The sequence below is a fragment of the Pongo pygmaeus genome, chromosome 20, assembly GCF_028885625.2.
Source record: "Pongo pygmaeus isolate AG05252 chromosome 20, NHGRI_mPonPyg2-v2.0_pri, whole genome shotgun sequence".
NCBI classification, from domain to species: Eukaryota; Metazoa; Chordata; class Mammalia; order Primates; family Hominidae; genus Pongo; species Pongo pygmaeus.
Genome location: NC_072393.2, coordinates 6,330,995 through 6,353,915, shown reverse-complemented (window position 1 = coordinate 6,353,915; position 22,921 = coordinate 6,330,995). Strand labels below are relative to the sequence as shown.

General features: G+C 54.8%; 2 protein-coding genes across 9 annotated transcripts in view; one reads left to right on the top strand and one right to left on the bottom strand.

Moving 5' to 3' along the window:
* Positions 1–414: 414 nt before the first annotated feature.
* On the top strand, positions 415–11,915 carry KHSRP (KH-type splicing regulatory protein). 6 transcript variants are annotated; one of them, XM_054465560.2, is made up of 20 exons: positions 415–774; positions 2,801–2,897; positions 3,549–3,587; positions 3,921–3,960; positions 4,770–4,819; positions 5,097–5,168; positions 5,985–6,042; positions 6,367–6,541; positions 6,662–6,760; positions 7,165–7,263; positions 7,405–7,507; positions 8,175–8,275; positions 8,381–8,525; positions 8,611–8,771; positions 8,854–8,963; positions 9,371–9,459; positions 9,531–9,656; positions 9,808–9,885; positions 9,964–10,124; positions 11,142–11,915. In XM_054465560.2, the coding sequence occupies exons 1-20, from the start codon at positions 526–528 to the stop codon at positions 11,148–11,150; spliced, it is 2,061 nt and encodes a 686-aa protein (XP_054321535.1). In that variant the 5' UTR covers positions 415–525; the 3' UTR covers positions 11,151–11,915. The 6 variants fall into 6 exon arrangements, with proteins under 6 accessions (XP_054321535.1, XP_054321533.1, XP_054321531.1 ...); XM_054465558.2 differs by having other exon boundaries at positions 416–774; positions 9,531–9,731; XM_054465559.2 differs by having other exon boundaries at positions 431–545; positions 678–774; positions 9,531–9,731; positions 9,964–11,915.
* LOC129020778 (adenylate kinase isoenzyme 1-like) overlaps positions 11,615–22,921 on the bottom strand; it is a 19,817-nt gene continuing 8,510 nt past the window's right edge. For 2 of the 3 annotated variants that reach the window (XM_054465586.2, XM_054465585.2), the window contains exons 4-5: positions 13,267–13,557; positions 11,615–13,013 (exon numbers count right to left, since the gene is read on the bottom strand). In XM_054465586.2, the coding sequence (XP_054321561.1) occupies positions 13,525–13,557 (33 nt within the window). In that variant the 3' untranslated portion in view covers positions 11,615–13,013; positions 13,267–13,524. Of the gene's footprint in view, positions 13,014–13,266; positions 13,558–21,791; positions 22,019–22,921 lie in introns of those variants that run through there. The other variant, XM_054465583.2, reaches the window with a different exon arrangement.

Sequence of the window (22,921 nt, the reverse complement as noted above, 5' to 3'; positions counted from 1 at the left end):
CTTGTGTCCACGACTATCAAACCTAACGCCCACCCAGCCGGTCCATAGGCGTCTTCCACTAGGCCCGGCCTTACAGTCCACGTGACTCTTCAGAACGGTCAATCTAATTCTGAAGCCGCCCCGCGAATCTGGCACTCGCGTTTCATTGGGCCTCCTGCCTTCTCAGATCTCCTTCATTTGCCCGCCCAGCACCGGCAGCTCGCAGCTATTGCCTCTGAGAGCTGTCAGTCACTCTGAGCCTCCCGCCCACTGCCCCTCATTGCACTCCGATTGGCCACCTCCTTCAGAGCTCGCGATTGGTGTCCGGGGTGCGGCGGCTGCCTCCCATTGGCCCGCCGGAGCCGCCCGTCACGTCGGCGGCGGGAGGGGCGACTCTCTCCCCCCTCGTCGTCCTCCCAGCGGCTGGGTTCCCAGAGTGCTCCGCGGCCGTGTGGAGCGAGGCCTTGTTCCCGCGTTGAGCCGCCGCCGCCGCCGCCGCCGCCTCCTCAGCTTCAGCCTCCGCGCCAGGCCCGGCCCCGCCGCGCCATGTCGGACTACAGCACGGGAGGACCCCCGCCCGGGCCGCCGCCGCCCGCCGGCGGGGGCGGGGGAGCCGGGGGCGCCGGGGGTGGCCCTCCGCCGGGCCCGCCAGGCGCGGGGGACCGGGGCGGCGGCGGCCCCGGCGGCGGCGGCCCGGGCGGGGGGTCGGCCGGGGGCCCCTCTCAGCCACCTGGCGGAGGCGGCCCGGGAATCCGCAAGGACGCCTTCGCCGACGCCGTGCAGCGGGCCCGCCAGGTGAGGAGGCCGAGGGCCTGAGGGGCGCGCTCGCGCGCGCGCGCAGGCGGGGGAGGGGGCGGGGGTCACGTGCGCGCGCGCGCGCGCGCGGGGTCGCGGAGGGGGGCCGGGGCCGTCGCGGGGTCACGTGGGCGGTAGGCGGGGGCCTGGCCCTCCCGCTGCGCCTCGAGTGGGATCCCAGCGGGTGACCCCCCTGCAGGGGGTAGGGGCGCACCGGGGGTCACCAGGAGCGGCGCCTGGGTGTGCAGCCGCCCCAGAGCTCGGAGACGCACTTTTGGGACCCCCCCCTTAGCCCCCCACCTTAGGACATGCCTGGAGGCAGGGGTCCACCTTCCCGGACGGAGGGCCTTTTACTCTGCCCTCTATATCAGGGCAAAGGGCAGTGTTTGCCCCCAACCCAGTCTCATTTCTGTCCCCTCTCTAGGAGAAAGGGACATTGTGGGGGTGGGAGGGACAGTCCTTTCTCTTGAGTCGGGAAAGTGGATGGGGACCTGTCTAGGGCTGAGCACTTGGGCGAAATGGGGAAGACGAGCATGGGGACTGGCTCTTGGATGCTTTGGTGGCTTGAAAGCGTGGTCTGTCTCTTTGGGGGAAAGAAGGGAGGGTCTCCTACCACCGTGTATTGAGGCGTAGTGACAACAAGGAAGTGTCACATGCTGCTAGGACTGACCTCTCCAGCTCCATTTGCAGCCTCCCCATGGCCTGGAGGGGTGGAGGTCTGTAGAATGGAAGGACTTTGCCGCCGACCGGCTTCTGGGCTGTCCCAATGCCTCCGGGGCTAGAGACTGGCTCCTCCCAAGGTGGGAGGTCCCGTTAGGTGAACGCCTGTGTTCTGGCCCTCTGTGGTCTCTGACTAACTCACCCTTGGAGTTGGGTGGGTTTTAGCGTGCGTTTGGTCTTATTGCCCGTGGAACCGTCTTGATTCTGGGGCAGCTTGAAGGGAGGGAGCTGGTGCTGTCAGTTGGTGGGGACAGGCCCCCTGTGGGCATCCCAGGAGTTTTGGCTCTAGGGCAGCATAGAAAAATGAAGACTGGTGGAAAGGGAGATTCTTAACATGGTTTGGGTTTCTAAACCCCGGACTCTAATCCTAAGTTTGCTGGGTTGAGGTTTCTTTAAAGTTGCTCTTCACGTGTCTGAGATGTAACTTGTGTCCCATAGAGTCTTGGTTTTTTGTTTGTTTGTTTTTTGGAAACAGTCTCACTATCACCCAGGCAGGGGTGCAGTGGCACGATCTCAGCTCACCACAGCCTCCACCTCTCCAGTTGAAGTGCTCCTCCTGCCTCAGCCTCCCGAGTAGCTGGGATTATAAGTGTGCACCACCACACCCAGCTAATTTTTGTATTTTTAGTAGAGATGGAGTTTCACCATGTCAGCCAGTCTGTCTCGAACTCCTGACTTCAAGTGATCTGCCCACCTCGGCCTCCCAAAATGCTGGGATTACAGGCATAAGCCACAGTGCCCAGCCATCCAGAGTCTTCTGTTTTGGTCAAATGAGGATTTCATATCCCTTGAAGTGATCACTTTGCTCAAATTTATTCAATAAATTGATAAAAGGATTTTGAGAGTGGGGGAGATAGGGGAAAGTTGAACTCTTCAGCATCCCAGGAAAACTGGGCTAAAAAAAAAAATACACTTTCTGGTTCTCTGAGCTGGGGCCACTGGCAGGAGGAAGTGTCTGAAAGCTCCTGGAGATGACCTGGGGACCCTCCCTGGCACCTGAGCCTCTGTTCCTTGTCACCCCTAGAACGAAGTCAGTGTGGATTATGGGCTGGCCACATTTAAGACACAAATCCCAGGAGAAGGGAAGAGGGGAATGTTGATATTCCCAGATAACTGGTGAGAACCTTGAGGCCTAGGTTCAAAACTCCTTCTAGGATGTCTTAACCAACTGACTCTTCCCTAAGTTGGAGGGCCAGACACCAAGACCTGACGGGCTTTGGTGTGCAGGAGATGTTGTGAGTTGACCTGGGTGCCATGGAGGGTTGTTTTTGGTGGTAATTCTTCTGTGCTTACTACTTTATTCTAGATTGCAGCTAAAATTGGAGGTGATGCCGCCACGACAGTGAATAACAGCACCCCTGATTTTGGTTTTGGGGGCCAAAAGAGACAGTTGGAAGATGGAGGTAACTCCCTGCTGCTGCCTTTAGCTTAGGAGGAAGGGCTGGGGGCCTAAAGAGGTGCTTTTGTTTGAGTGTGGTTCAGAGGGGGTGGGTGTCGCTGTTGTTTGGTCTTTTAAAACTTCAGCAATCCCGGCTTTGTTAATTCTTTTTGTTCCGTCTGCCATCCTGAGGTATCAGGTGGCAGAGAGGAGGGCAGATTGATTGTGACTGGGTCGAAGTTGTAAGTTCCCAAGATGATTCCTCCCCTTCTGGGAGGCTGAGGCAACCTGGAGCAGTTACTGAGGCTTGATGTGAAGTTGGCCCAGCTCTGGGGTGCGTAGTGTGACCCCAAGTAGCCGATGATCAACCCTGACCAACTCCACTGTTATCCGTGACACCCCTCCCTGCTAGAGGCAGGTCCTGTCCTAAACCGGGAGGACTCAGGTGCCTGGTGGTGGTTGCGTGTTCCGAAGGCTTTTTTACTCTTGAGTGTTGGTGGCGGGATTGGCGGAGTCTGGCCTCCCTCGGGCCGGTCTCTCCTAGGCTCCTGTCTCAGCTCCTGTTAAGGGTGGGGGCCGAGGGGCACTGTTTACCTTGGACATGTGGCACCAGCATCAGGTTCGAGGCGGCCGTGGGTGGGTGGGTGCTGCATCTGCCATCCTCTCTCTTTCCCAGATCAACCGGAGAGCAAGAAGCTGGCTTCCCAGGGAGACTGTAAGTCCAGGGGGTCTGGTGGCAGATATATGGCTTCAGAGGGTTGAGGTTTTCAGGAGTCAGGAGCTGGAAGCACTGAGGAGGTGGCAGCTCTTTACAGAGGCCCCTGGTGCTTCCATTCTGGGGCCCATACATTTGAGGGATCCCAGGAACCCTGAAATTGCGGCAGATGAACTCTGTGCTTTTATGGGGAGGGATCCACAGCATCCATCAGGCACTGGAGCAGGCTGGGGACCGTGGTGCCGGGCTCAGCTCCCACTGCCCCGGGGCAGGCAGTGCCAAATGCCCAAGGAGGAGCTAAGCCAGTCTTTGCTTTGGGTTTTCTCTCTACAGCAATCAGTTCTCAACTTGGACCCATCCATCCTCCCCCAAGGTAAGCCATGGTGGGGCCCACACTGCTTTCTTGTCTTGTTGGCCAGCAGACTGGCTTTCTGCTGACTTGGGAGGGCTCTGACTGGGGGCGCATCTCTCAGGTTTTATTCCCTAGTGCCAGTTGACCAGAGAGTGCTCAGATGGGAATGAGGCAGAGGAACTGTGTCCGTTCCTCGTACCCCTTCTCTGAAGGGTTGTGGGAGGGGAGGGTTGTGGCAGTCACTGTAGTGATAGGGTGATCTCCGCACCCTATGGCTTCCTCCACTGGGGTGGGGACTCTGAGCAGCACAAATGTCGTCTTCCTGGAAGAGGCTAGGAGGGCCTTGCTTCTCTCCCTCACACATCTGCAAGTGCCCATCCCACTCAGTGCTGTGCAGCTCAGGGCTCTTTGCCAGCTCTTTGCCCCACCAGATGGACTGAGGTGAACCTGACACAGGGCAGTTGTCAGGGGTCATTTTTTGTTTGTTTGTTTTTTAATGGGCCAGTAGTTTCATAAAATACTAGGAAAATAAGATGAAAAGGACATACAGGTGGCTTTTTAGAGCTGAGAGACATAGAGTGACTGTCAGCTTGCTATTCAGTGCTCGCTCTCGCCCTAAATCAATGGGACGGCACCAGGCCACGGCCCACAATGCCCAGACCAAGCCTCTCAGGGCACAGATGGGGAAACTGAGGCCTTGGCAGTTTTGTGGCCTGTGTGGTCAGACTCTGCTTAGACCTATGATGGCCTTGCCTTCAAGTAGACCCTCCAGAGCTGCTGTCCTCCTCCCTTCCCACTCGAGGACTGACCTTTGGTGTGTCTCTTTACAGGACTTCAATGACAGAAGAGTACAGGGTCCCAGACGGCATGGTGGGCCTGAGTAAGTGTGGGTCACCTTGGGTGGGGAGGCCCAGTCTTACCCAGGAGGAGGTGTCCTGTGAGCTCCTGCCAGCCCAGAAGCCCTGGTCTGAGAGGGCTTCTATGTGCTGTTCTCATTTGTCCCTCCTTCGTCCCCTCTGGGCAGAGGACAGGAGCTCTCTAGAGGACTGCTGCCCTCCTGAATGTCAGAGGGGCTGGGGCCCCAGCCACACAGTCTCCTGAGGCCCGGGCTCCCTTCCCTCATCACGCTTTGCTTTTCTCCTTCTTTCTCCATCCAGTCATTGGCAGAGGAGGTGAACAAATTAACAAAATCCAACAGGATTCAGGCTGCAAAGTACAGATTTCTCCAGGTACAAGAGCGTCAGGTTCCTGCCAGAATGGGGGCCGGGGTTGGGCCCTTTGCACTTTCCTTTAATTACTTAATTTCCACGGGGACTGTGGACAGGAAGCGAGCTGGCGCTTGTTGCTGCTTACTACGGACCAGGCTCAGTGCAGTATCTCACTCCACTAGTACTGCCCACGGGGCACAGCTGTGACTTTTTTTATTTCAGTGGGTGGGTATGGACTGAGGTGGCAGGGCTAGCATTTCGAACAGGGGCCTGGTTCCAGACACCGAGCTTCGCAGCACTGCACTGACCTGCCGCGTGGGTGAAAGCACCCCGGCAAGACTGCGTGAGGCAGGGTGGTGCCTTGGAAAGAGGGATCACTCTGAGGTCAAGCCCAGGTGCAAATCCCAGTTCTGGCTGCACATCTGCTCTCAGGCAATATAGTTACCTTTTCGAATCTCAGAGTCCTGAGCTACAAAAAGCCTGCTCGGTAGGGGGTTCTGAGGCTTCACTTGGGCGTGTAGCACGTGTTGCCTATAGAAGAGGCCCTGGTGGTCATCACTGGTAGTGGGGGTGGCCAGGTCCTGGACCTTCTGGAATCTGCAACTCCCTCCACCTCATCCTTTTCCCTAAAACTCCTGCGTCCCTTCTGGGATCTCTTCCCAATCTTGGCCTTGCATCAAGCAGCCTCCTACGTGTTTAGGGGAAGTAAACTGATTTGTCAGGCACTGAATGGGACAGAAGTGGCCCTTGGTTGTTCTGAAAGTTTCCTCGTGTCCAAGGCAGGCCTTTCTCTGCCTGTGGGCCAGGGAGGGCACTGACCCTATCTCCTCTTTCCAGACAGCGGTGGCCTACCCGAGCGCAGTGTGTCCTTGACAGGAGCCCCAGAATCTGTCCAGTAAGTCCCCACAGGGCCTCTCATTGTGATGTGGGGGGCAGGCAGAAGCCCGTTCCGTCCGTTTGAATTGAAAGTTGGGAGCAGCTTGTACGCCATGTCCTCCACTGTTGCCCCCCTCTCCAGACAGCCACGTTAACACGAGGCTGATTCCCCGGCAGCCCAAGACCTGGGGAACCTGGAGCCTGAACAGCCCGTGACTGGCCCCTCTTCCCTGTCATCCTTGCATACTCTGGGGTCGCCTTCCCTTTGAGCTGGGTGGGCCACCAGACCAGTACCTTTCTCCAGCGGCGGCGCCCGCTCCTCCCCCGCTCCTCCCCTTCCCAGGAAAGCCAAGATGATGCTGGACGACATTGTGTCTCGGGGTCGTGGGGGCCCCCCAGGACAGTTCCATGACAATGCCAACGGGGGCCAGAACGGCACCGTGCAGGAGATCATGATCCCCGCAGGCAAGGCCGGCCTGGTCATCGGCAAGGGCGGGGAGACCATTAAGCAGCTGCAGGTGAGGGCAGCACCTGGGCAGCTTCCTCTGCATCCGTGTGCCACACCCCACCGCCACCACCACAGCAGCTCAGGAAGTCCTGGGAGAGCCCAGCACTAACGGTTAACCTTGGTTGTAAAGGAACGCGCTGGAGTGAAGATGATCTTAATTCAGGACGGATCTCAGAATACGAACGTGGACAAACCTCTCCGGATCATTGGGGATCCTTACAAAGTGCAGGTGAGCGCGCCCTGGGGTGATGGAGGGGGTTCTGGAGCGGCATGGGCAGGTGGGCAGGGCCTGCGGCCTCGGGGTCTGCATTCCGCCGGAGAGATAGGTGAACAGTCGGTTGTAACACTGAGAGGCTTGCAAGAGCGCTGGCTCGTAGGGCGACCCTGAACTGACTCCCAGCTTTGTGTGTGTGAGGCACCGGCCTCACCTCTGACCTTCTGCTTTTTTATCTGGAAATGGGGCTGCTGGCAGTGCCTCCCCATTAAAGTGGCAGGTAGAGAGCTCAGTAGGGTGCTGTGCTGGGCTCACCCAGGGTTCGTGGGTCCTTAGTTGAGGCCCGAACCCCCGAGGAGGTGGGGGGTGTGTGGGGCAGCAGGGCTCACCCGTGGGGGCTGCTTCCTGTGTGTTTGCAGCAAGCCTGTGAGATGGTGATGGACATCCTCCGGGAACGTGACCAAGGCGGCTTTGGGGACCGGAATGAGTACGGATCTCGGATTGGCGGAGGCATCGATGTGAGTGTGGGCCCTGCCTTCACCCCCCCCCCCCCACCCCCGGTGGAGGGAGGGGCTGGGGTGAGTGGCTCCTTGTGGCCAGTGGGCAGCAGAGGGCAGCAGAGCTGCGGGCCGAGCTGACCCTGCCGCCTCCTTCCCCAGGTGCCAGTGCCCAGGCATTCTGTTGGCGTGGTCATTGGCCGGAGTGGAGAGATGATCAAGAAGATCCAGAATGACGCTGGCGTGCGGATACAGTTCAAGCAAGGTCAGGGCCTGGCCCACCCTGCCCCTGGCCAGCGCACCCCCACCCTCTTTGGGACGCAGGCTCTGAGGGAGCTGGGCACCATGGTCAGCCAAGTGGCCTCCATAGCACCTCACGGCTCTTAGTCCAACTGTCAGAACATGGCCAGTCCCTTCTCTTCTCTGGGACAGACGCATGAGGGAGTGATGCATGAGGGCATTCCACATCCAGGGGAAACGTGTGTTCCTGTCCCTATCAGATCTCCTCTTCCTCCTCCTATGATGGAAGCCTATCCTGACAGGACAGCCCTGGGTGCCCCGCAGGCTGGATCAGGGCACTCCACCTCAGCTCTGGGCTCTTGCCAGTCCTCAGACAGTCTCTGAGCTGCCTGCCGTGGGGAGAAGGGCCCCTCTGGCTTTTTAGAGATTTATTGTTCTGTAAAATCTCTCAGTGCTGGGGGTGCTGTGTGCTGGAAGAAGCTTGAGCCACCTCCTGGCTTGGCCGTGGGTTTCCTTCTCTGGGAATGTGGGCCGCCTCCCCCTCAATCCCTGAGCAAGTGGAGGCTGGGAGCGGCGCAGCGAGTCTGAGATCTCAGGCCGGCGTGGTGTCTGCACTGGAGGCGGCTTTGCAGGGCTCTGGGGTGGGCTCTTCTTTTAAACTTGTCTCTCTGCTCTCTTGGTGCTGGCCTCAGATGACGGGACAGGGCCTGAGAAGATTGCTCATATAATGGGGCCCCCAGACAGGTGTGAGCACGCAGCCCGGATCATCAACGATCTCCTCCAGAGCCTCAGGGTAGGTGGCCCCAGGTGCTGAAGGGGCTGGCAGGGCCTCCAGGGGAGTGCGGTGACCAGACCGGCTTCCAGGGTTCATCATCTTCCTCCTCCTCTTGTCTTGCAGAGTGGTCCTCCAGGTCCTCCAGGGGGTCCAGGCATGCCCCCGGGGGGCCGAGGCCGGGGAAGAGGCCAAGGCAATTGGGGTCCCCCTGGCGGGGAGATGACCTTCTCCATCCCCACTCACAAGTGTGGGCTGGTCATCGGCCGAGGTGAGTGGCCCCCTGCGCCCTGTCCCTTGCCCCCTCTTCCCTGTGCCATCACTGCAGGCCACCTTCACCTTCTGCATTTCTGCAGGTGGCGAGAATGTGAAAGCCATAAACCAGCAGACGGGAGCCTTCGTAGAGATCTCCCGGCAGCTGCCACCCAACGGGGACCCCAACTTCAAGTTGTTCATCATCCGGGGTTCACCCCAGCAGATTGACCACGCCAAGCAGCTTATCGAGGAAAAGATCGAGGTGGGTTGGGGCGGGCTCTGGGGGTTTGGTCTCACAGCCCGGATCCCAGCCCACTCACCTTGGCTACTCTTCTTCCTTCCAGGGTCCTCTCTGCCCAGTTGGACCAGGCCCAGGCGGCCCAGGCCCTGCTGGCCCAATGGGGCCCTTCAATCCTGGGCCCTTCAACCAGGGGCCACCCGGGGCTCCCCCACAGTGAGTATCCTCCTCTGCCTCCTGGGCTTTGGGGCCGGGGGGGTCACTGAGCTGGCAAGAAGAATAACAGACCCCATTTCCCTTTCCCTAGAAGTGCAGGTGGGGGGCCTCATCCAGCCCATTTTTATGGATACCATCAACAGGCCCTCTCCTGTCCACTGGTAGAGCACATGTGCCTTTCAGCCTCCCTCCGCGCACGTGGAAGTTTCGGGGCTTCTTTCATGTCCTCGAGCTGACGTTGCACGTCTTTCGAGTTGCTTCTTGTCTAGGCCTTTCCCAGGCGCCCCGTTGAGCCTGGTGGTCTGGGTCTCTGGCTCCTCCCCACTGAAAAACATCCTCACCCCAGGTGGGCCGGCTGCGGCCACCCCTGCACCACTGCTCAAGCATCCCTTTCTTGTCTCCTGCAGTGCCGGGGGGCCCCCTCCTCACCAGTACCCACCCCAGGGCTGGGGCAATACCTACCCCCAGTGGCAGCCGCCTGCTCCTCACGACCCAAGTAAGTGATGGGCCACCTGGGGGGGCGGGACCTGTTCTGTGCCCACGTCTCACCCAGGGTATCTCCTGCAGGCAAAGCAGCTGCAGCGGCCGCGGACCCCAACGCCGCGTGGGCCGCCTACTACTCACACTACTACCAGCAGCCCCCGGGCCCCGTCCCCGGCCCCGCACCGGCCCCTGCGGCCCCACCGGCTCAGGGTGAGCCCCCTCAGCCCCCACCCACCGGCCAGTCGGACTACACTAAGGCCTGGGAAGAGTATTACAAAAAGATCGGTGAGTCTGCAGGGTGGTGGGGGGGCTCCAGCCCTGCCGGGGGAGTGGTTTCTGACCTGTCTCGCCGCCCGCACAGGCCAGCAGCCCCAGCAGCCTGGAGCGCCCCCACAGCAGGACTACACGAAGGCCTGGGAGGAGTACTACAAGAAGCAAGGTGAGTGGCCACCGTGCGGGGACAGGGGCAGGGGCAGCCCTCACCCACAGCCTCTCACCTGCCTTTGTCCACCCACAGCGCAAGTGGCCACCGGAGGGGGTCCAGGAGCTCCCCCAGGCTCCCAGCCAGACTACAGTGCCGCCTGGGCGGAATATTACAGACAGCAGGCCGCTTACTACGGACAGACTCCAGGTCCTGGCGGCCCCCAGCCGCCGCCCACGCAGCAGGGACAGCAGCAGGCAAGTGGGAATTGCCACCCTCCTCCTCCTCCTTTCTCCTTCCAACCCCCGGCCACCGTCCATCCTGCCTTAGTGGGTAGCGCCGGAAACCCCTTCCCCTGCGGGGTGTGCCCTTGATGCCTGCAGCGGGGGCCGTGTGGCCGGAGGTCTCCGGGAGTCCCCACGCACCGCCAGGGAAGCATTCGCTGGGTCCAGAGGTTAAACGAAGAGGCCTCCCTGCGCCGGCTGCTTGTTCCTGTGTGCCGCTGTCATGATGCTGGGGAGCGCTGAGACTCGCAGGCGGGACTTCTGAACTGCTGGGGAGTCGGGGGGCAGGCAGACAGCGCGGACGGTGGGCACCGGCCCGGCCGCCACCTCGCTCACAATCTGGCCACTTGGGAAGAAAACGTCTATTTTTTCCCCTTCTCTGCATCACTTTTTTGGTTTTTGTTCTTTTTATTCTTTTAGTTTTTAAACCCATGATCTTTTTTCCCGTGTCCAAGTGACTGTGTTGCAGGCGGCCCGGCTCTGGCAGGGACTGGTGGGGACGCAGGGAGCGGCCCAGGCCCCTGCCCCGCCGGGCTCAGCCTCCCATGCGCTCGCGCTTGCCTGTGTCCCGGGCTTGTCTGTGAAGTGGGCGTGAAGATCGTTGCCACCTTCCAACCTACCTCACAGGGGTGTTGTGGGGACACCATGATCTCTGGATTGTTCATGTTGTTGTGCTGCGCCGGGAGCTGCCGCCCTCCGGAGACAGGGCAGCTCCCCTACGACCCTAGCGCCTCCGCCCTCTGCGGCCCCGCTCCTCTATTCCTGCTCTGTCCCTCCTTCTCCATCAGGGAGCAGCGTGACTTCAGCGAGTCCCGCGAGCACCTGGCTAGACAGTTAACAAGCACGTCCTTCCAGCCTGAGCCAGCGCAGGTTTGGGAGGGGGCTTCCTGGCCCCCCCCATGGTGTTCGAGCCCCTCCTCTCTTCCGCCCCCTAGTCTCCCACCCTTCCCTCCCCGTAGTGACCAATTCCTATCTCTTCCCTCTCCGCAGGCTCAATGAATCGAATGAATGTGAACTTCTTCATCTGTGAAAAATCTTTATTTTTTTTTCCATTTTGTTCTGTTTGGGGGCTTCTGTTTTGTTTGGCGAGAGAGCGATGGCTGCCATGGGGAGTATTGGGGAGCCCTCGCGGCAAGCAGGGTGGGGGGACTTGGGGGCATGCCGGGCCCTCACTCTCTCGCCTGTTCTGTGTCTCACATGCTTTTTCTTTCAAAATTGGGATCCTTCCATGTTGAGCCAGCCAGAGAAGATAGCGAGATCTAAATCTCTGCCAAAAAAAAAAAAAAAAACTTAAAAATTAAAAACACAAAGAGCAAAGCAGAACTTATAAAATTATATATATATATATTAAAAAGTCTCTATTCTTCACCCCCCAGCCTTCCTGAACCTGCCTCTCTGAGGATAAAGCAATTCATTTTCTCCCACCCTCGGCCCTCTTCTTGTTTTTAAAATAAACTTTTAAAAAGGAAAAAAAAAAGTCACTCTTGCTATTTCTTTTTTTTAGTTAGAGGTGGAACATTCCTTGGACCAGGTGTTGTATTGCAGGACCCCTTCCCCCAGCAGCCGAGCCCCCTCTTCTCTCCTGCCCTGGCTCAGCTCCCGCGGCCCCGCCCGTCCCCCCTCCCAGGACTGGTCTGTTGTCTTTTCATCTGTTCAAGAGGAGATTGAAACTGAAAACAAAATGAGAACAACAACAAAAATTGTATGGCAGTTTTTACTTTTTATCGCTCGTTTTTAACTTCACAAATAAATGATAACAAAACCTCCCCGTCTGCGGGTGCTGTCTGTCTCCCCCCCCCCCCCTTCCCTCCCTGTAATTTTGAAGCGGATGTTTGTTCTTTATAGATGTTGTTTAAAAAGCCTGATAATGGTGATTGAAAAATTACAAACTTTGTGTTTGTTTTTTTTTTTTTTTTTTAAGAAAAATATAAGAGAAAATAGTTTTCTTCAGGCTCAATGTGCTTTCCTAACCCTGCCCCCCCCCCCTTTTTTTTTGTTAAATAAAGTGCTTTTTGTTTAAAAAAAAAGACTGCGTGCTGGCCGCAGTTGTGTTTGTGAGAGGAAACAAGTTGAGCAAGTCTCAGCCAATTACAGTGGGGTATGGCCCCCCAAGACTTTCCCCTTCCGATGTGGGAAGGGGAGGCTGGCTGAGCCCAGCACTGCTGTCTTCCCCTACCCAGTTTCCCTCCAGCACCTTGGGGAGCAAGGCGCTCAGGAGGGCCTCAGGGACCGGCGTTCCTATGGACGGGCTGTTGCTACAGGAGGTCCTCTGGCCTGTTAACGTTCAGAGCCCTGAGGTAGGAGCCAGGCCCACGCCAATACTCGGTGGGTGGTGGGACCGGATGTGAGGTGGGAGAGGGCACCGAGGGGCCACCCAAGCTGTTTGGACCTGGGCAGGCATCTTGCAGCCGTGCATGCAGCTGCAGGGTCTCTGAGGTTGTGGCTGAATGCCAGCGTTTAAAACTCTGGCTTCATCTCAGATGTCCTGGGCTCACGGGCCTGGTGATAGCCCCGGCAGGAGCCAGTAACAGCTGTGGCTTCTGGGGGGGCTGTTTACAGTCCCCTGACCCATGCAGGTGTGCCAGGCACCTGGCCCAGTGAGGCATGTTCCTTGGTGGCCCCTGGCCAACCTGCCTGGTGGGGAAACAGGCCCCGGGAAAGGGAACCTGTTGCTCTGGAATCACAGGGGGCATCGGCCCCCCTTTCTGGAAGTCTCACCTCCTAGGTACGCATCCTTCCCACGTCCTGCACGGGTTCCGGTGAGGGGCAAGGCCTGCCCCCAGCCCCTCTGTCTCACTGCAGACTCTCAATGACAGAGCAGCACTTGGCAGAGATGTTCTCTGGTGCTTCCTCTGCCGGTATCTAGAGAAAGGGGAGCCGCAGGGGTCAGGTCTGGGCCCCACTGCAGGGACACCACCCTCTCCCGCTCAGACCCTGGGAAAATCCCAGAGGCATGCATGTGAAGGGAGAGGGGACAGGGTCAGGAAAGCTTGTGTTGCTGACTGCTGTGTGAGGGCGTGCAGGGAGGCCCCACCAGTGTCCTATCGCCTTCCCACGTGAGCCAAGGCTGGGTTCTCAGGGCATTTCCTGGGGGAATGGGAATCCCCCAGGTTACCTGGTAGGAAAGCGAGGACCAGGCCCGGGTGACCCTGGACTGTTAAAGCCAGACTTGTTCCCTAGAGGTTGGGGTGCAGTGAGCCAGAAGCAGGGAGCACCTCCATTTCGGAGCAGGTTATTCTGCTGGTAGGTCAAGACCGGCTCACACAAGGTGTAGTGCATGTCCAAGCGCTGGCAGATGGCCAGATCCGAGTCGTCTGCCGGGTGCTCCACCTGGCCCCAGTGCAGCACTCGGAGCATCGTCTCCATGGAGCAGTCAAACAATGATGACACTGGCGGCCCGGCCCACCTAGGAACCCGAACAAGGGGGCTGGGTGAGGAGGGACCAGGCACAGTGGCCCCAGAACCCCGGCTTCCCCGGAAACCAGGTATCTAGGATTACATGGGCAGGTAAGAAATAATCAGGCTGCTCTGGTCTGTTTTTTAAATTTATTTATTTATTTGTTTATTTATTTATTTCTATTTATTTATTTATTTATTTATTGAGATAGAGTCCCACTCTGTCGCACAGGCTGGAGTGCAATAGCATGATCTTCGCTCACAGCAACCTCCTCCTCTCAGCCTCCCAAGTAGCTGGGATTACAGGCAGCCACCACCACACCCAGCTAATTTTTGTATTTTTAGTAGGAACGGGGTTTCGCCATGTTCGCCAGGGTAGTCTCGAACTCCTGACCTCAGGTGATCAGCCCACCTCAGCCTCCCAAAGTGCTGGGATTACAGGCGTGAGCCACCGTGCCTGGCCTAAAAAGTAAAATATTCTTAAGTGACTCAAAAAGATACTTGCACAAAAGGATCAGATATATATTCTTGGATAGAAAGACTCAACATTATAAAGGAGCTGAGTCTTCCCAAACTAGTTTATAATTGTAATGTGATCCAAATGTGATGCAGTGGCCGAGCATAGTGGCTTACGCCTGTAATCCCAGCACTTTGGGAGGCTGAGGTGGGTGGATCACTTGAGGTGAGGAGTTCCAGCCCAACCTGGCCAACATAGTGAAACCCCATCTCTACTAAAAATACGAAAATTAGCCGGGTGTGGTGGTGCACGCCTATAGTCCCAGCAGCTCGGGAGGCTGAAGCAGGAGAATCGCTTGAACCCGGGAGGCAGAGGTTGCAGTGAGCAGAGATCACACCACTGCACTCCAGCCTGGGCAACAGAGCAAGACTCTGCCTCAAAAAAAAAAAAAAAGAAAAGAAAAATGGAAAAAGCCAACAACCTGTTAGGAAAAAAATAGAGAGAGAGAGAGAGAGAAAAAAAGAGTTTACTGAAGAAGACAACAAAACACCTTTCAAACTTTTTGTATTTTTAGAGACAGGGTCTCACTCTGTTGCCTGGGCTGGAGTGTAGTGGGGAAGATCATAGCTCACTGCAGCCTTGAACTCCTGGGCTCAAGCGATCTCCCACTTCAGCCTCCTGAGTAGCTAGGACTACAGGTATGTGTCCCGGTGCCCTGCTTGGCCCTTAAACTTTGCAAAAGATATTAAAACTCAATCGTAGCCAGAGAAATGCTCATTACAACTACACTGAAATGCCACTTCTCACCTACACAGGTTGACAAAAATCCAAAACCTTGGCAGCGTGTTCTGTAGGGCTCACTGTAAATGTAAAACGAAGAGGAATTTGGTGATGGCTAGCAAAATTATGCATTTCTCTTTAATCCAGCAATTCCACTCCTAATCTATTTCAAGGACACTAGCAAAAAGGTGAAGTCACATGCAAAGGTTATTATTTAATGTGGCATTGTCTGTAGTAGCGAAGGATTGAAAGTAATTTATTGCCCATAGGAGATTAGCTGAATATACAATGGCATGGCCACACAATGGAATACTACACAGCTGTAAAAAAGGAACAAGGAAGATCTCTTGACACTGATGTGAGAGATTCTGGATGGATGGATGGCAAAGTTAAAAAAACAAAAAAACGGGCTGGCACAGTGGCTCAGGCCTGTAATCCCAGCACTTAGGGAGGCCGAGGCGGGCAGATCGTTTGAGATCAGGAGTCTGAGACCAGCCTGGCCAACATGGTGAAACCCCATCTCTATTAAAAATATAAAAATTAGCCTGGCATGGTGGTGCATGCCTGTAGACCCAGCTACTCAGGAGACTGAGGCAGGAGAATCGCTTGACCCAGGAAGCAGAGATTTCAGTGAGCCAAGATGACACCACTGCACTCCAGTCTGGGCAACAGAGAAAAGAAGTTGATGTGATGAAATACTGCAAATGCACACAGAAGAAGAATAGCATGAGGAATCCCCAGACAGCCAGGTCTAACCATTGCTGTATCTGTGCCCAAACCTCTTGTGAATGCTGGTTATGGGTTTTTGGGTGTTTTTCAGACAGGGTCTACTTTTGTCACCCAGGCTAGATAGAGTGCAGTGGCGTGACTATAGCTCACTGGGACCTCGAACTACCCAACTCAAGTGATCCTCCCGCCTCAGCCTCCTGAGTGGGGGAGAAAAAAAAAGGATACAAGGTCATTTGAAATAATTATTTTCTGGCTGGGCACGGTGGCTCACGCCTGTAATCCCAGCACTTTGGGAGGCCGAGACGGGCAGAGCACTTGAGGTCAGGAGTTCGAGACCAGCCTAACCAACATGGTGAAACCCCATCTCTACTAAAAATACAAAATTAGCTGGACGTGGTGGTGCGTGCCTTTAATCCCAGCTACTTGGGAGGCTGAGGCAGGAGAATCGCTTGAACCCAGGAGGCGGAGGTTGCAGTGAGCCAAGGTCTTGCCATTGCACTCCAGCCTGAGTGACAGAGCAAGACTCCATATAAAAAGATACATATATATATTTTTTGTGTAATTAAGGGATGAAATAGATACATAGTTGGGTCATTTGTTTCAGTTAGGTTTCATTATGTAGGGTTGCCTGGCAAACCCTGTATTTTTATTATGGTGCATCTGTAGTGGGATAGAGTTGGTCCTCCACATGCGTGAGTTCTGCATCTGTGAATTCAACTAACCTCAGACTGAAAATATTTGGATGACGGGCGCAGTAGCTCATGCTTGTAATCTCAGCACTTTGGGAGGATGAGGCGGGCAGATCACTTGAGGCCAGGAGTTCAAGACCAGCCTGGCCAACATGGTGAAACCCCATCTCTACTAAAAATACAAAAAATTAGCCGGGCGTGGTAGTAATCTCAGCTACTTGGGAGGCTGAGGCAGGAGAATCGCTTGAACCCTGGAGGCGGAGGTTGTAGTGAGCTGAGATCGCGCAATTGCACTCCAGCCTGGGCAACAAAAGGGAAATTCTGTCTCAAAAAAGAAAAAAAAAGAAAAAATATTTGGAAAACAAGTTGCCTCTGTATTGAACATGTATAGACTTTTTTTTTTTTTTTTTAAGACAGGGTCTGGTTTTTTCCCCATACCTCACAATGTCCAAAATAATTTTTTTTTTAATTTATTTGAGACAGGGTCTTGCTGAAGTACAGTGGTGCAATCATAGCTCACTGTAGCCTTGAACTCCTGGGCTCAAGCAATCTCACCTCACTCTCCTGAGTAGCTGGGACCACAGGCGTGGGCCACCTTGCCCAGCCCAGAATTTTTTCCTTGTCATTATTCCCTAAGTAATACACTATAACAACTATTTACATAACGTTTACATTGTTTTAGGTATTACAAGTAATCTAGAGATGACTTACAGTATATGAGACAGTGATCATAGGTTCTGTGCAAATACTATGCTATTTTATTATTTAACTCTTTGAATATGTAATTTTTTTGGAGATGGGGTCTCACTATGTTACCCAGGCCGGCCTCAAACTCCTGAGCTCCCACTTTGGCCTCCCAAAGTGCTGGGATTACAGGTGTGATTACCGTACCTGGCCACTACTGTGTTATTTTCTATCAGAAACGTGAGCAGCCAGGTGTAGTGGCTCATGCCTGTAATCCCAGCACTTTGGGAGGCCGAGGCGGGTGGATCACCTGAGGTCAGGAGTTTGAGACCAGCCTGGCCAACATGGAGAAACCCCGTCTCTACTAAAAATACAAAATTTAGCCAGGTGTGGTGGCGCACACCTGTAATCTCAGCTACTCAGGAGGCTGAGGCAGGAGAATTGCTTGAACCTGGGAGGCAGAAGTTGCAGTGAGCTGAGATGGCGCCATTGCACTCCAGCCTGGGTGACAAAAAAAATAAAAAAATTAAAAAAAAGTGGGAGTTTAAAGTCTTGTACCAGAAAACAAGAAGCATTCGACCACGGCCGGGCGTGGTGGCTCACGCCTGTAATCCCAACACTTTGGGAGGCCGAGGCGGGTGGATCAGAAGTTCAGGAGATTGGACCATCCTTGCTAACACAGTGAAACCCCGTCTCTACTAAAAATACAAAAAATTAGCCGGGCGCGGTGGTGGGCGCCTGTAGTCCCAGCTACTCAGGAGGCTGAGGCAGCATACTGGCGTGAACCTGGGAGGCAGAGCTTGCAGTGAGCCGAGATTGCACCACTGTACTCTAGCCTGGGCAACAGAGCAAAACTCTGTCTCAAAAAAAAAAAAAGCATTCGACATAAAAGGACACCAGCATCAACATGAAAGTGCTCCTATTAGCCCAAGATGTGACCACTCTAGCAGCAGAAAGAAAAACAGAGGTCGTCTATGGTCCCAGCTACCCAGGAGGCCGAGACAGAAGGATCGCTTGAGCCACGGAGTTCAAGGCTGTAGTGAGTCATGACCCCACTACCGCACTCCAGCCTGGGTGACAGTTCTTTTCATAAGACCCTGTCTCTCTCTCTCTCTCTTTTTTTTTTTTCTTTTTTTAAGATAGAGTCTCATTGTCGCCCAGGCTGGTTGGAGTGCAATGGCGTGATCTCGGCTCACTGCAATCTCCACCTCCTGGGTTCAAGAGATTCTCCTGCCTCAGCTTCCCAAGTAGCTGGGGTTATAGGCGCTCACCACCACGCCCAGCTGATTTTTGTATTTTTCATAGAGATGTGGTTTCACCATGTTAGCCAAGCTGGTCTTGAACTCCTGACCTCAAGTGATCCTCCCGCCTTGGCCTCCCAAAGTGCTGGGATTACAGGCATGAGCCACCGCACCCAGCGTTGTTGTTTTTTTTTTTTTTTAAGAGACAGGATCTCACTCTGTTACTTAGGCTGAAGTCCAGTGGCTCAATCACGGCTCACTGCAGCCTCAACATCCTGGGCTCAAGCAATCATCCCACCTTAGCCTCCCAAGTATCTAGAACTACAGGTGTGGGCCACCACACCTGGCTGGTTTTTTAATTTTTATTTTTGTAGAGATGAGGTCTTGCTATGTTGCCAAGGCTGGTCTTGAATTCCTGGGCTCAAGAGATCCTCCATGCTGGGATTATAGGTGTGAGCCACTACGCCTAGCAACCTTTATTTATTTATTTATTTTTGAGACAGAGTCTCGCTCTGTCGCCCAGGCTGGAGTGCAGTGGCATGATCTCGGCTCACTGCAAACTCCACCTCCCAGGGTTCATGCCATTCTCCTGCCTCAGCCTCCCGAGTAGCTGGGACTATAGGCACCTGCCACCACACCTGGCTAATTTTTTGTATTTTTAGTAGAGACAGGGTTTCACCGTGTTAGCCAGGATGACCTCCATCTCCTAACCTCATGATCCGCCCGCCTCGGCCTCCCAAAGTGCTGGGATTACAGGCGTGAGCCACCGCGCCCGGCCCTTTTTTTTTTTTTTTAAAGACAATGGTATCCCCACATGGAGGTAACTGTATGAACAAATATATATCAATGTCAATTAGCTGATTTTGATGTTGCATGACCATCAATTAAGACATCATGGCTGGGTGAGGGGGCTCACGCCTATAATCCCAGCACTTTGAGAGGCCACAACTGGGGGATCGCTTGAGCTCAGGAGTTCCAGGTCAGCCTGGGCAACATGGTGAAACCCCATCTCTATCAAAAAATACAACAACTTAGCCAGGCGCGGTGGCAGACATCTGTGATCCCAGGCTGAGGAGGGAGGATCCGTTGAGCTCAAGGGGCGGAGGTTGCAGTGAGCCGAGATTGCACCACTGTACTCCAGCCTGGGTGACAGAGCAAGACCCCATCTCAAAAAAAAAAAAGAAAAGAAAAGGCCGGGAGCGGTGGCTCACGCCTGTAATCCCGGCACTTTGGGAGGCCAAGGCGGGTGGATCACCTGAGGTCAGTTTGAGACCATCCTGGCCAACATGGCAAAACCTCCTCTCTACTAAAATACAAAAATTAGCCAGGCATGGTGGCACGTGCCTGTAGTCCCAGCTACTCGGGAGACTGAGGCAGGAGAATCGCTTGAACTCGGGAGGCGGAGGTTGCAGTGAGCTGAGATCGCACCACTGCACTCCAACCTGGGCGACAGGGTGAGACTCCTTTCAAAAAAAAAAAGAAAAGGCCGGGCGCGGTGGCTCACGCCTGTAATCCCAGCACTTTGGGAGGCCAAGGCGGGCAGATCACGAGGTCAGGAGATCGAGACCATCCTGGCTAACACGGTGAAACCCCCGTCTTTACTAAAAATACAAAAAAATTAGCCGGGCGTGGTAGCGGGTGTCTGTAGTCCCAGCTGCTGGGGAGGCTGAGGCAGGAGAATGGTGTGAACCCGGGAGGAGCTTGCAGTGAGCAGAGATCACACCACTGCACTCCAGCCTGGGCGACAGGGCGAGACTCTGTCTCAAAAAAAAAAAAAAAAAGACATCCTCATTGTGGGGGAGCCGGGCAGAGGGCATATGAGACCTCTCTACTATCTCAGCATTTCCTTGTGAGTCTGTAATTAATAAAAAGTTTTTTCAAAATACATACTTTATGGCCAGGCACAGTGGCTCACGCCTGTAATCCCAGCACTTTGGGAGGCCGAGACGGGCGGATCACCTGAGGTCAGGAGTTCGAGAACAGCCTGCCCAACATGGTGAAGCCCCATCTCTACAAAAAATACAAAAATTAGCCAGGCGTGGCGGCAGGCACCTTAATCCCAGCTACTTGGGAGGCAGAGGCAGGAGAATCATTTGAACCCGGGAGGCGGAGGTTGCTGTGAGCCGAGATCAAGCCATTGCACTCAAACCTGGGGGCAAGAGCGAGACTTCTCTCAAAAAAAAAAAAAACCACTTATTTTATTTATTTATTTATTTTGAAACAGGGTTTCACTCCTGTCGCTCTGGCTGGAGTGCTGTGGTGCAATCTCAGCTCACTGAATGCTCCTGGTTCTCAAGCAATTCTCCCACCTCAGCCTCCCTAGTAGCTGGGACCACAGGTGCTCGCCACTGCACCTGTCTAATTTTTTTTTTTTTTTTTTTTTTGTACAGATGGGGTTTTGTCATGTTGCCCAGGCTGGTCTGGAACTCCTGGGCTCAAGCAATCCACCCGCCTCTGCCTCCCAAAATGCTGGGATTACAGGCATGAGCTACCTCACCTGGCCCTAAAACTTAATTAAGAGGAGGCAACCCTTCCTCCTTGGGCCTTGGCTTCCCTATCTGTAAAATAGGGGCGAGAGTCTCCCTGGAATGCTGAGGCTGTGTCCAACCTTGTCTTCCCATGGATTTCAGTGTGTTGACCCAGGACGGCCCCCCCATGGTGTCTGGAGTATACAGGACAGTGGGAATCGTAACGGGAATCACCACACCCTTCCTGCACATCGTGTTCTTGTGCATGGAGATTTCCATCCTGGGGATCCATCATCAAGCCAGACCTGCTTCACCAAAATGCACCAAAGATGCGTGAGCCAGCTGGGGTCCCAGATGGGGCTAGGCATGGTCTGTGTTTCAGGCTCCAGGGATGCTGTACTACTAGGAACCTCTGGACAGATTCTAAGGCAGGGCCACTGCAGACTCAAACGCCTGTAGGAGTGACCATGACAAAGTCAGTTGCACAGTAAAGGAATTAAAATTGGGGTTTTGGAGGCTGGGCGTGGTGGCTCACGCCTGTAATCCCAGAACTTTGGGAGGCTGAGGTGGGAGCTTGAGGCCAGGAGTTCAGGACCAGCCTGGGCAACACAGCAAGACCCTATTTATTTATTTATTTATTTATTTATTTTTTGAGACGGAGTCTTGCTCTGTCACCCAGGCTGGAGTGCAGTGGTGCGATCTCTGCTCACTGCAACCTCCACCTCCCAGGTTCAAGAGATTCTCCTGCTTCAGCCTCCTGAGTAGCTGGGATTACAGGCTTGCGCCACCAAGCCCAGCTAATTTTTATTTTATTTTTTTTGAGAGGGACTCTCGCTCTGTTGCCCAGGCTGGAGCGCAGTGGTGCGATCTCGGCTCACTACAACCTCTGCCTCCCAGGTTCAAGCGATTCTCCTGCCTTAGCCTCCCGAGTAGCTGGGATTACAGGTGCTCACCACCACGCCCAGCTAATTTTTGTATTTTGGTAGAGACGAGGTTTCACCACGTTGGCCATCACACCAGGCTGGTCTCAAACTCCTGACCTCAGGTGATCCACCCACCTGGGCCTCCCAAAGTGCTGGGATTACAGGCGTGAGCCACCACGCCTGGCCCCCATCTCTATACTAAAATAAAAAGTTAAAAAATATGGACCCAAGGAGTGGGGTTGCCTGGGCTTCTGCCCTGCCTTCCCCACCTACATTGTGTGACTGCTGCAGCTCCCCGATCGCTCTGCAAAACATCGGGATGCTAATGCCTGGAACGTTCCAGAAGATGAGTTCATCCGTGCAGAGTGTTGAGAACAGTGCTGGGCTCAATAAAAGCTCAGGAAGCGTTCACGCAGCTGTTGCCATGGGGACGTGCAGGCCCTGCGTTGCCAAGTCAGTCGGTTTTCAAGAGAAGCTGGGAGTTTTGATGTGGAAGCTCCCTGTTGTCGAATGTTGGCCGTGAATCCAAAAGGGAAAATGCGAAATGCTGTAAGGTCCAAACCGAACACTTTGGTGGACCCAAAGGGGCCCACGCCACGGTCTGTAGCCTCTGCTCTGAGACCTAGAAGCCACTGGTGGAGCTGGGGACCTGCTTTCTTCCGGGCACTGGCCTGAGGCTGAGGCAGGCATAGAAATGAATGAGCCCGGCCTTTGCCCTCGGAGAACTCCCAGTCCTCAGGCGGGGGCCTGAGATTTGCCCTTTAACCCCATCACAACGAATTATGAGCCCAACAGAATTCCTTGGATGTAGGTGTGAACACAGGGCAGGGCCCCCACCTGCATGTGGGAACAGGTGCCCTGGCCCCCATGACCTTTTATTCCATCAAAGTGCTTCTTCAAAAGGTTTTTTTTTGGGGGGGGGACGGAGTTTCGCTCTTGTTGCCCAGGCTGGAGTGCAAGGGTGCAGTCTTGGCTCACTGCAACCTCCGCCTCCCGGGTTCAAGCCATTCTCCTGCCTCAATCTCCTGAGTAGCTGGGATTACAGGCATGTGCCACCACGCCTGGCTAATTTTGTATTTTTAGTAGAGAGAGGATTTCTCCATGTTGGTCAGGCTGGTCTCGAATCGAAAGGTATTTTAACTGGAATCCAGCAAGCCTCAGAGAAGCTTCAAGGTCTATAGCCTGACGGACAGTTTCTCTTCTCTTTTCCTTCCTGGTTTTTGTTTTGTTTATTTGTTTGTTTGTTTAGAGACAGGGTCTCACTCTGTCACCCAGGCTGGAGTGCAGTGGTGTAATTATATCTCACTGTAGCTTGACTTCCTGAGCTCAAGTGATTCTCCCACCTCAGCCTCCTGAATAGCTGGGACTACAGGCATGTACCACCACGCCTGGCTAATTTTTAA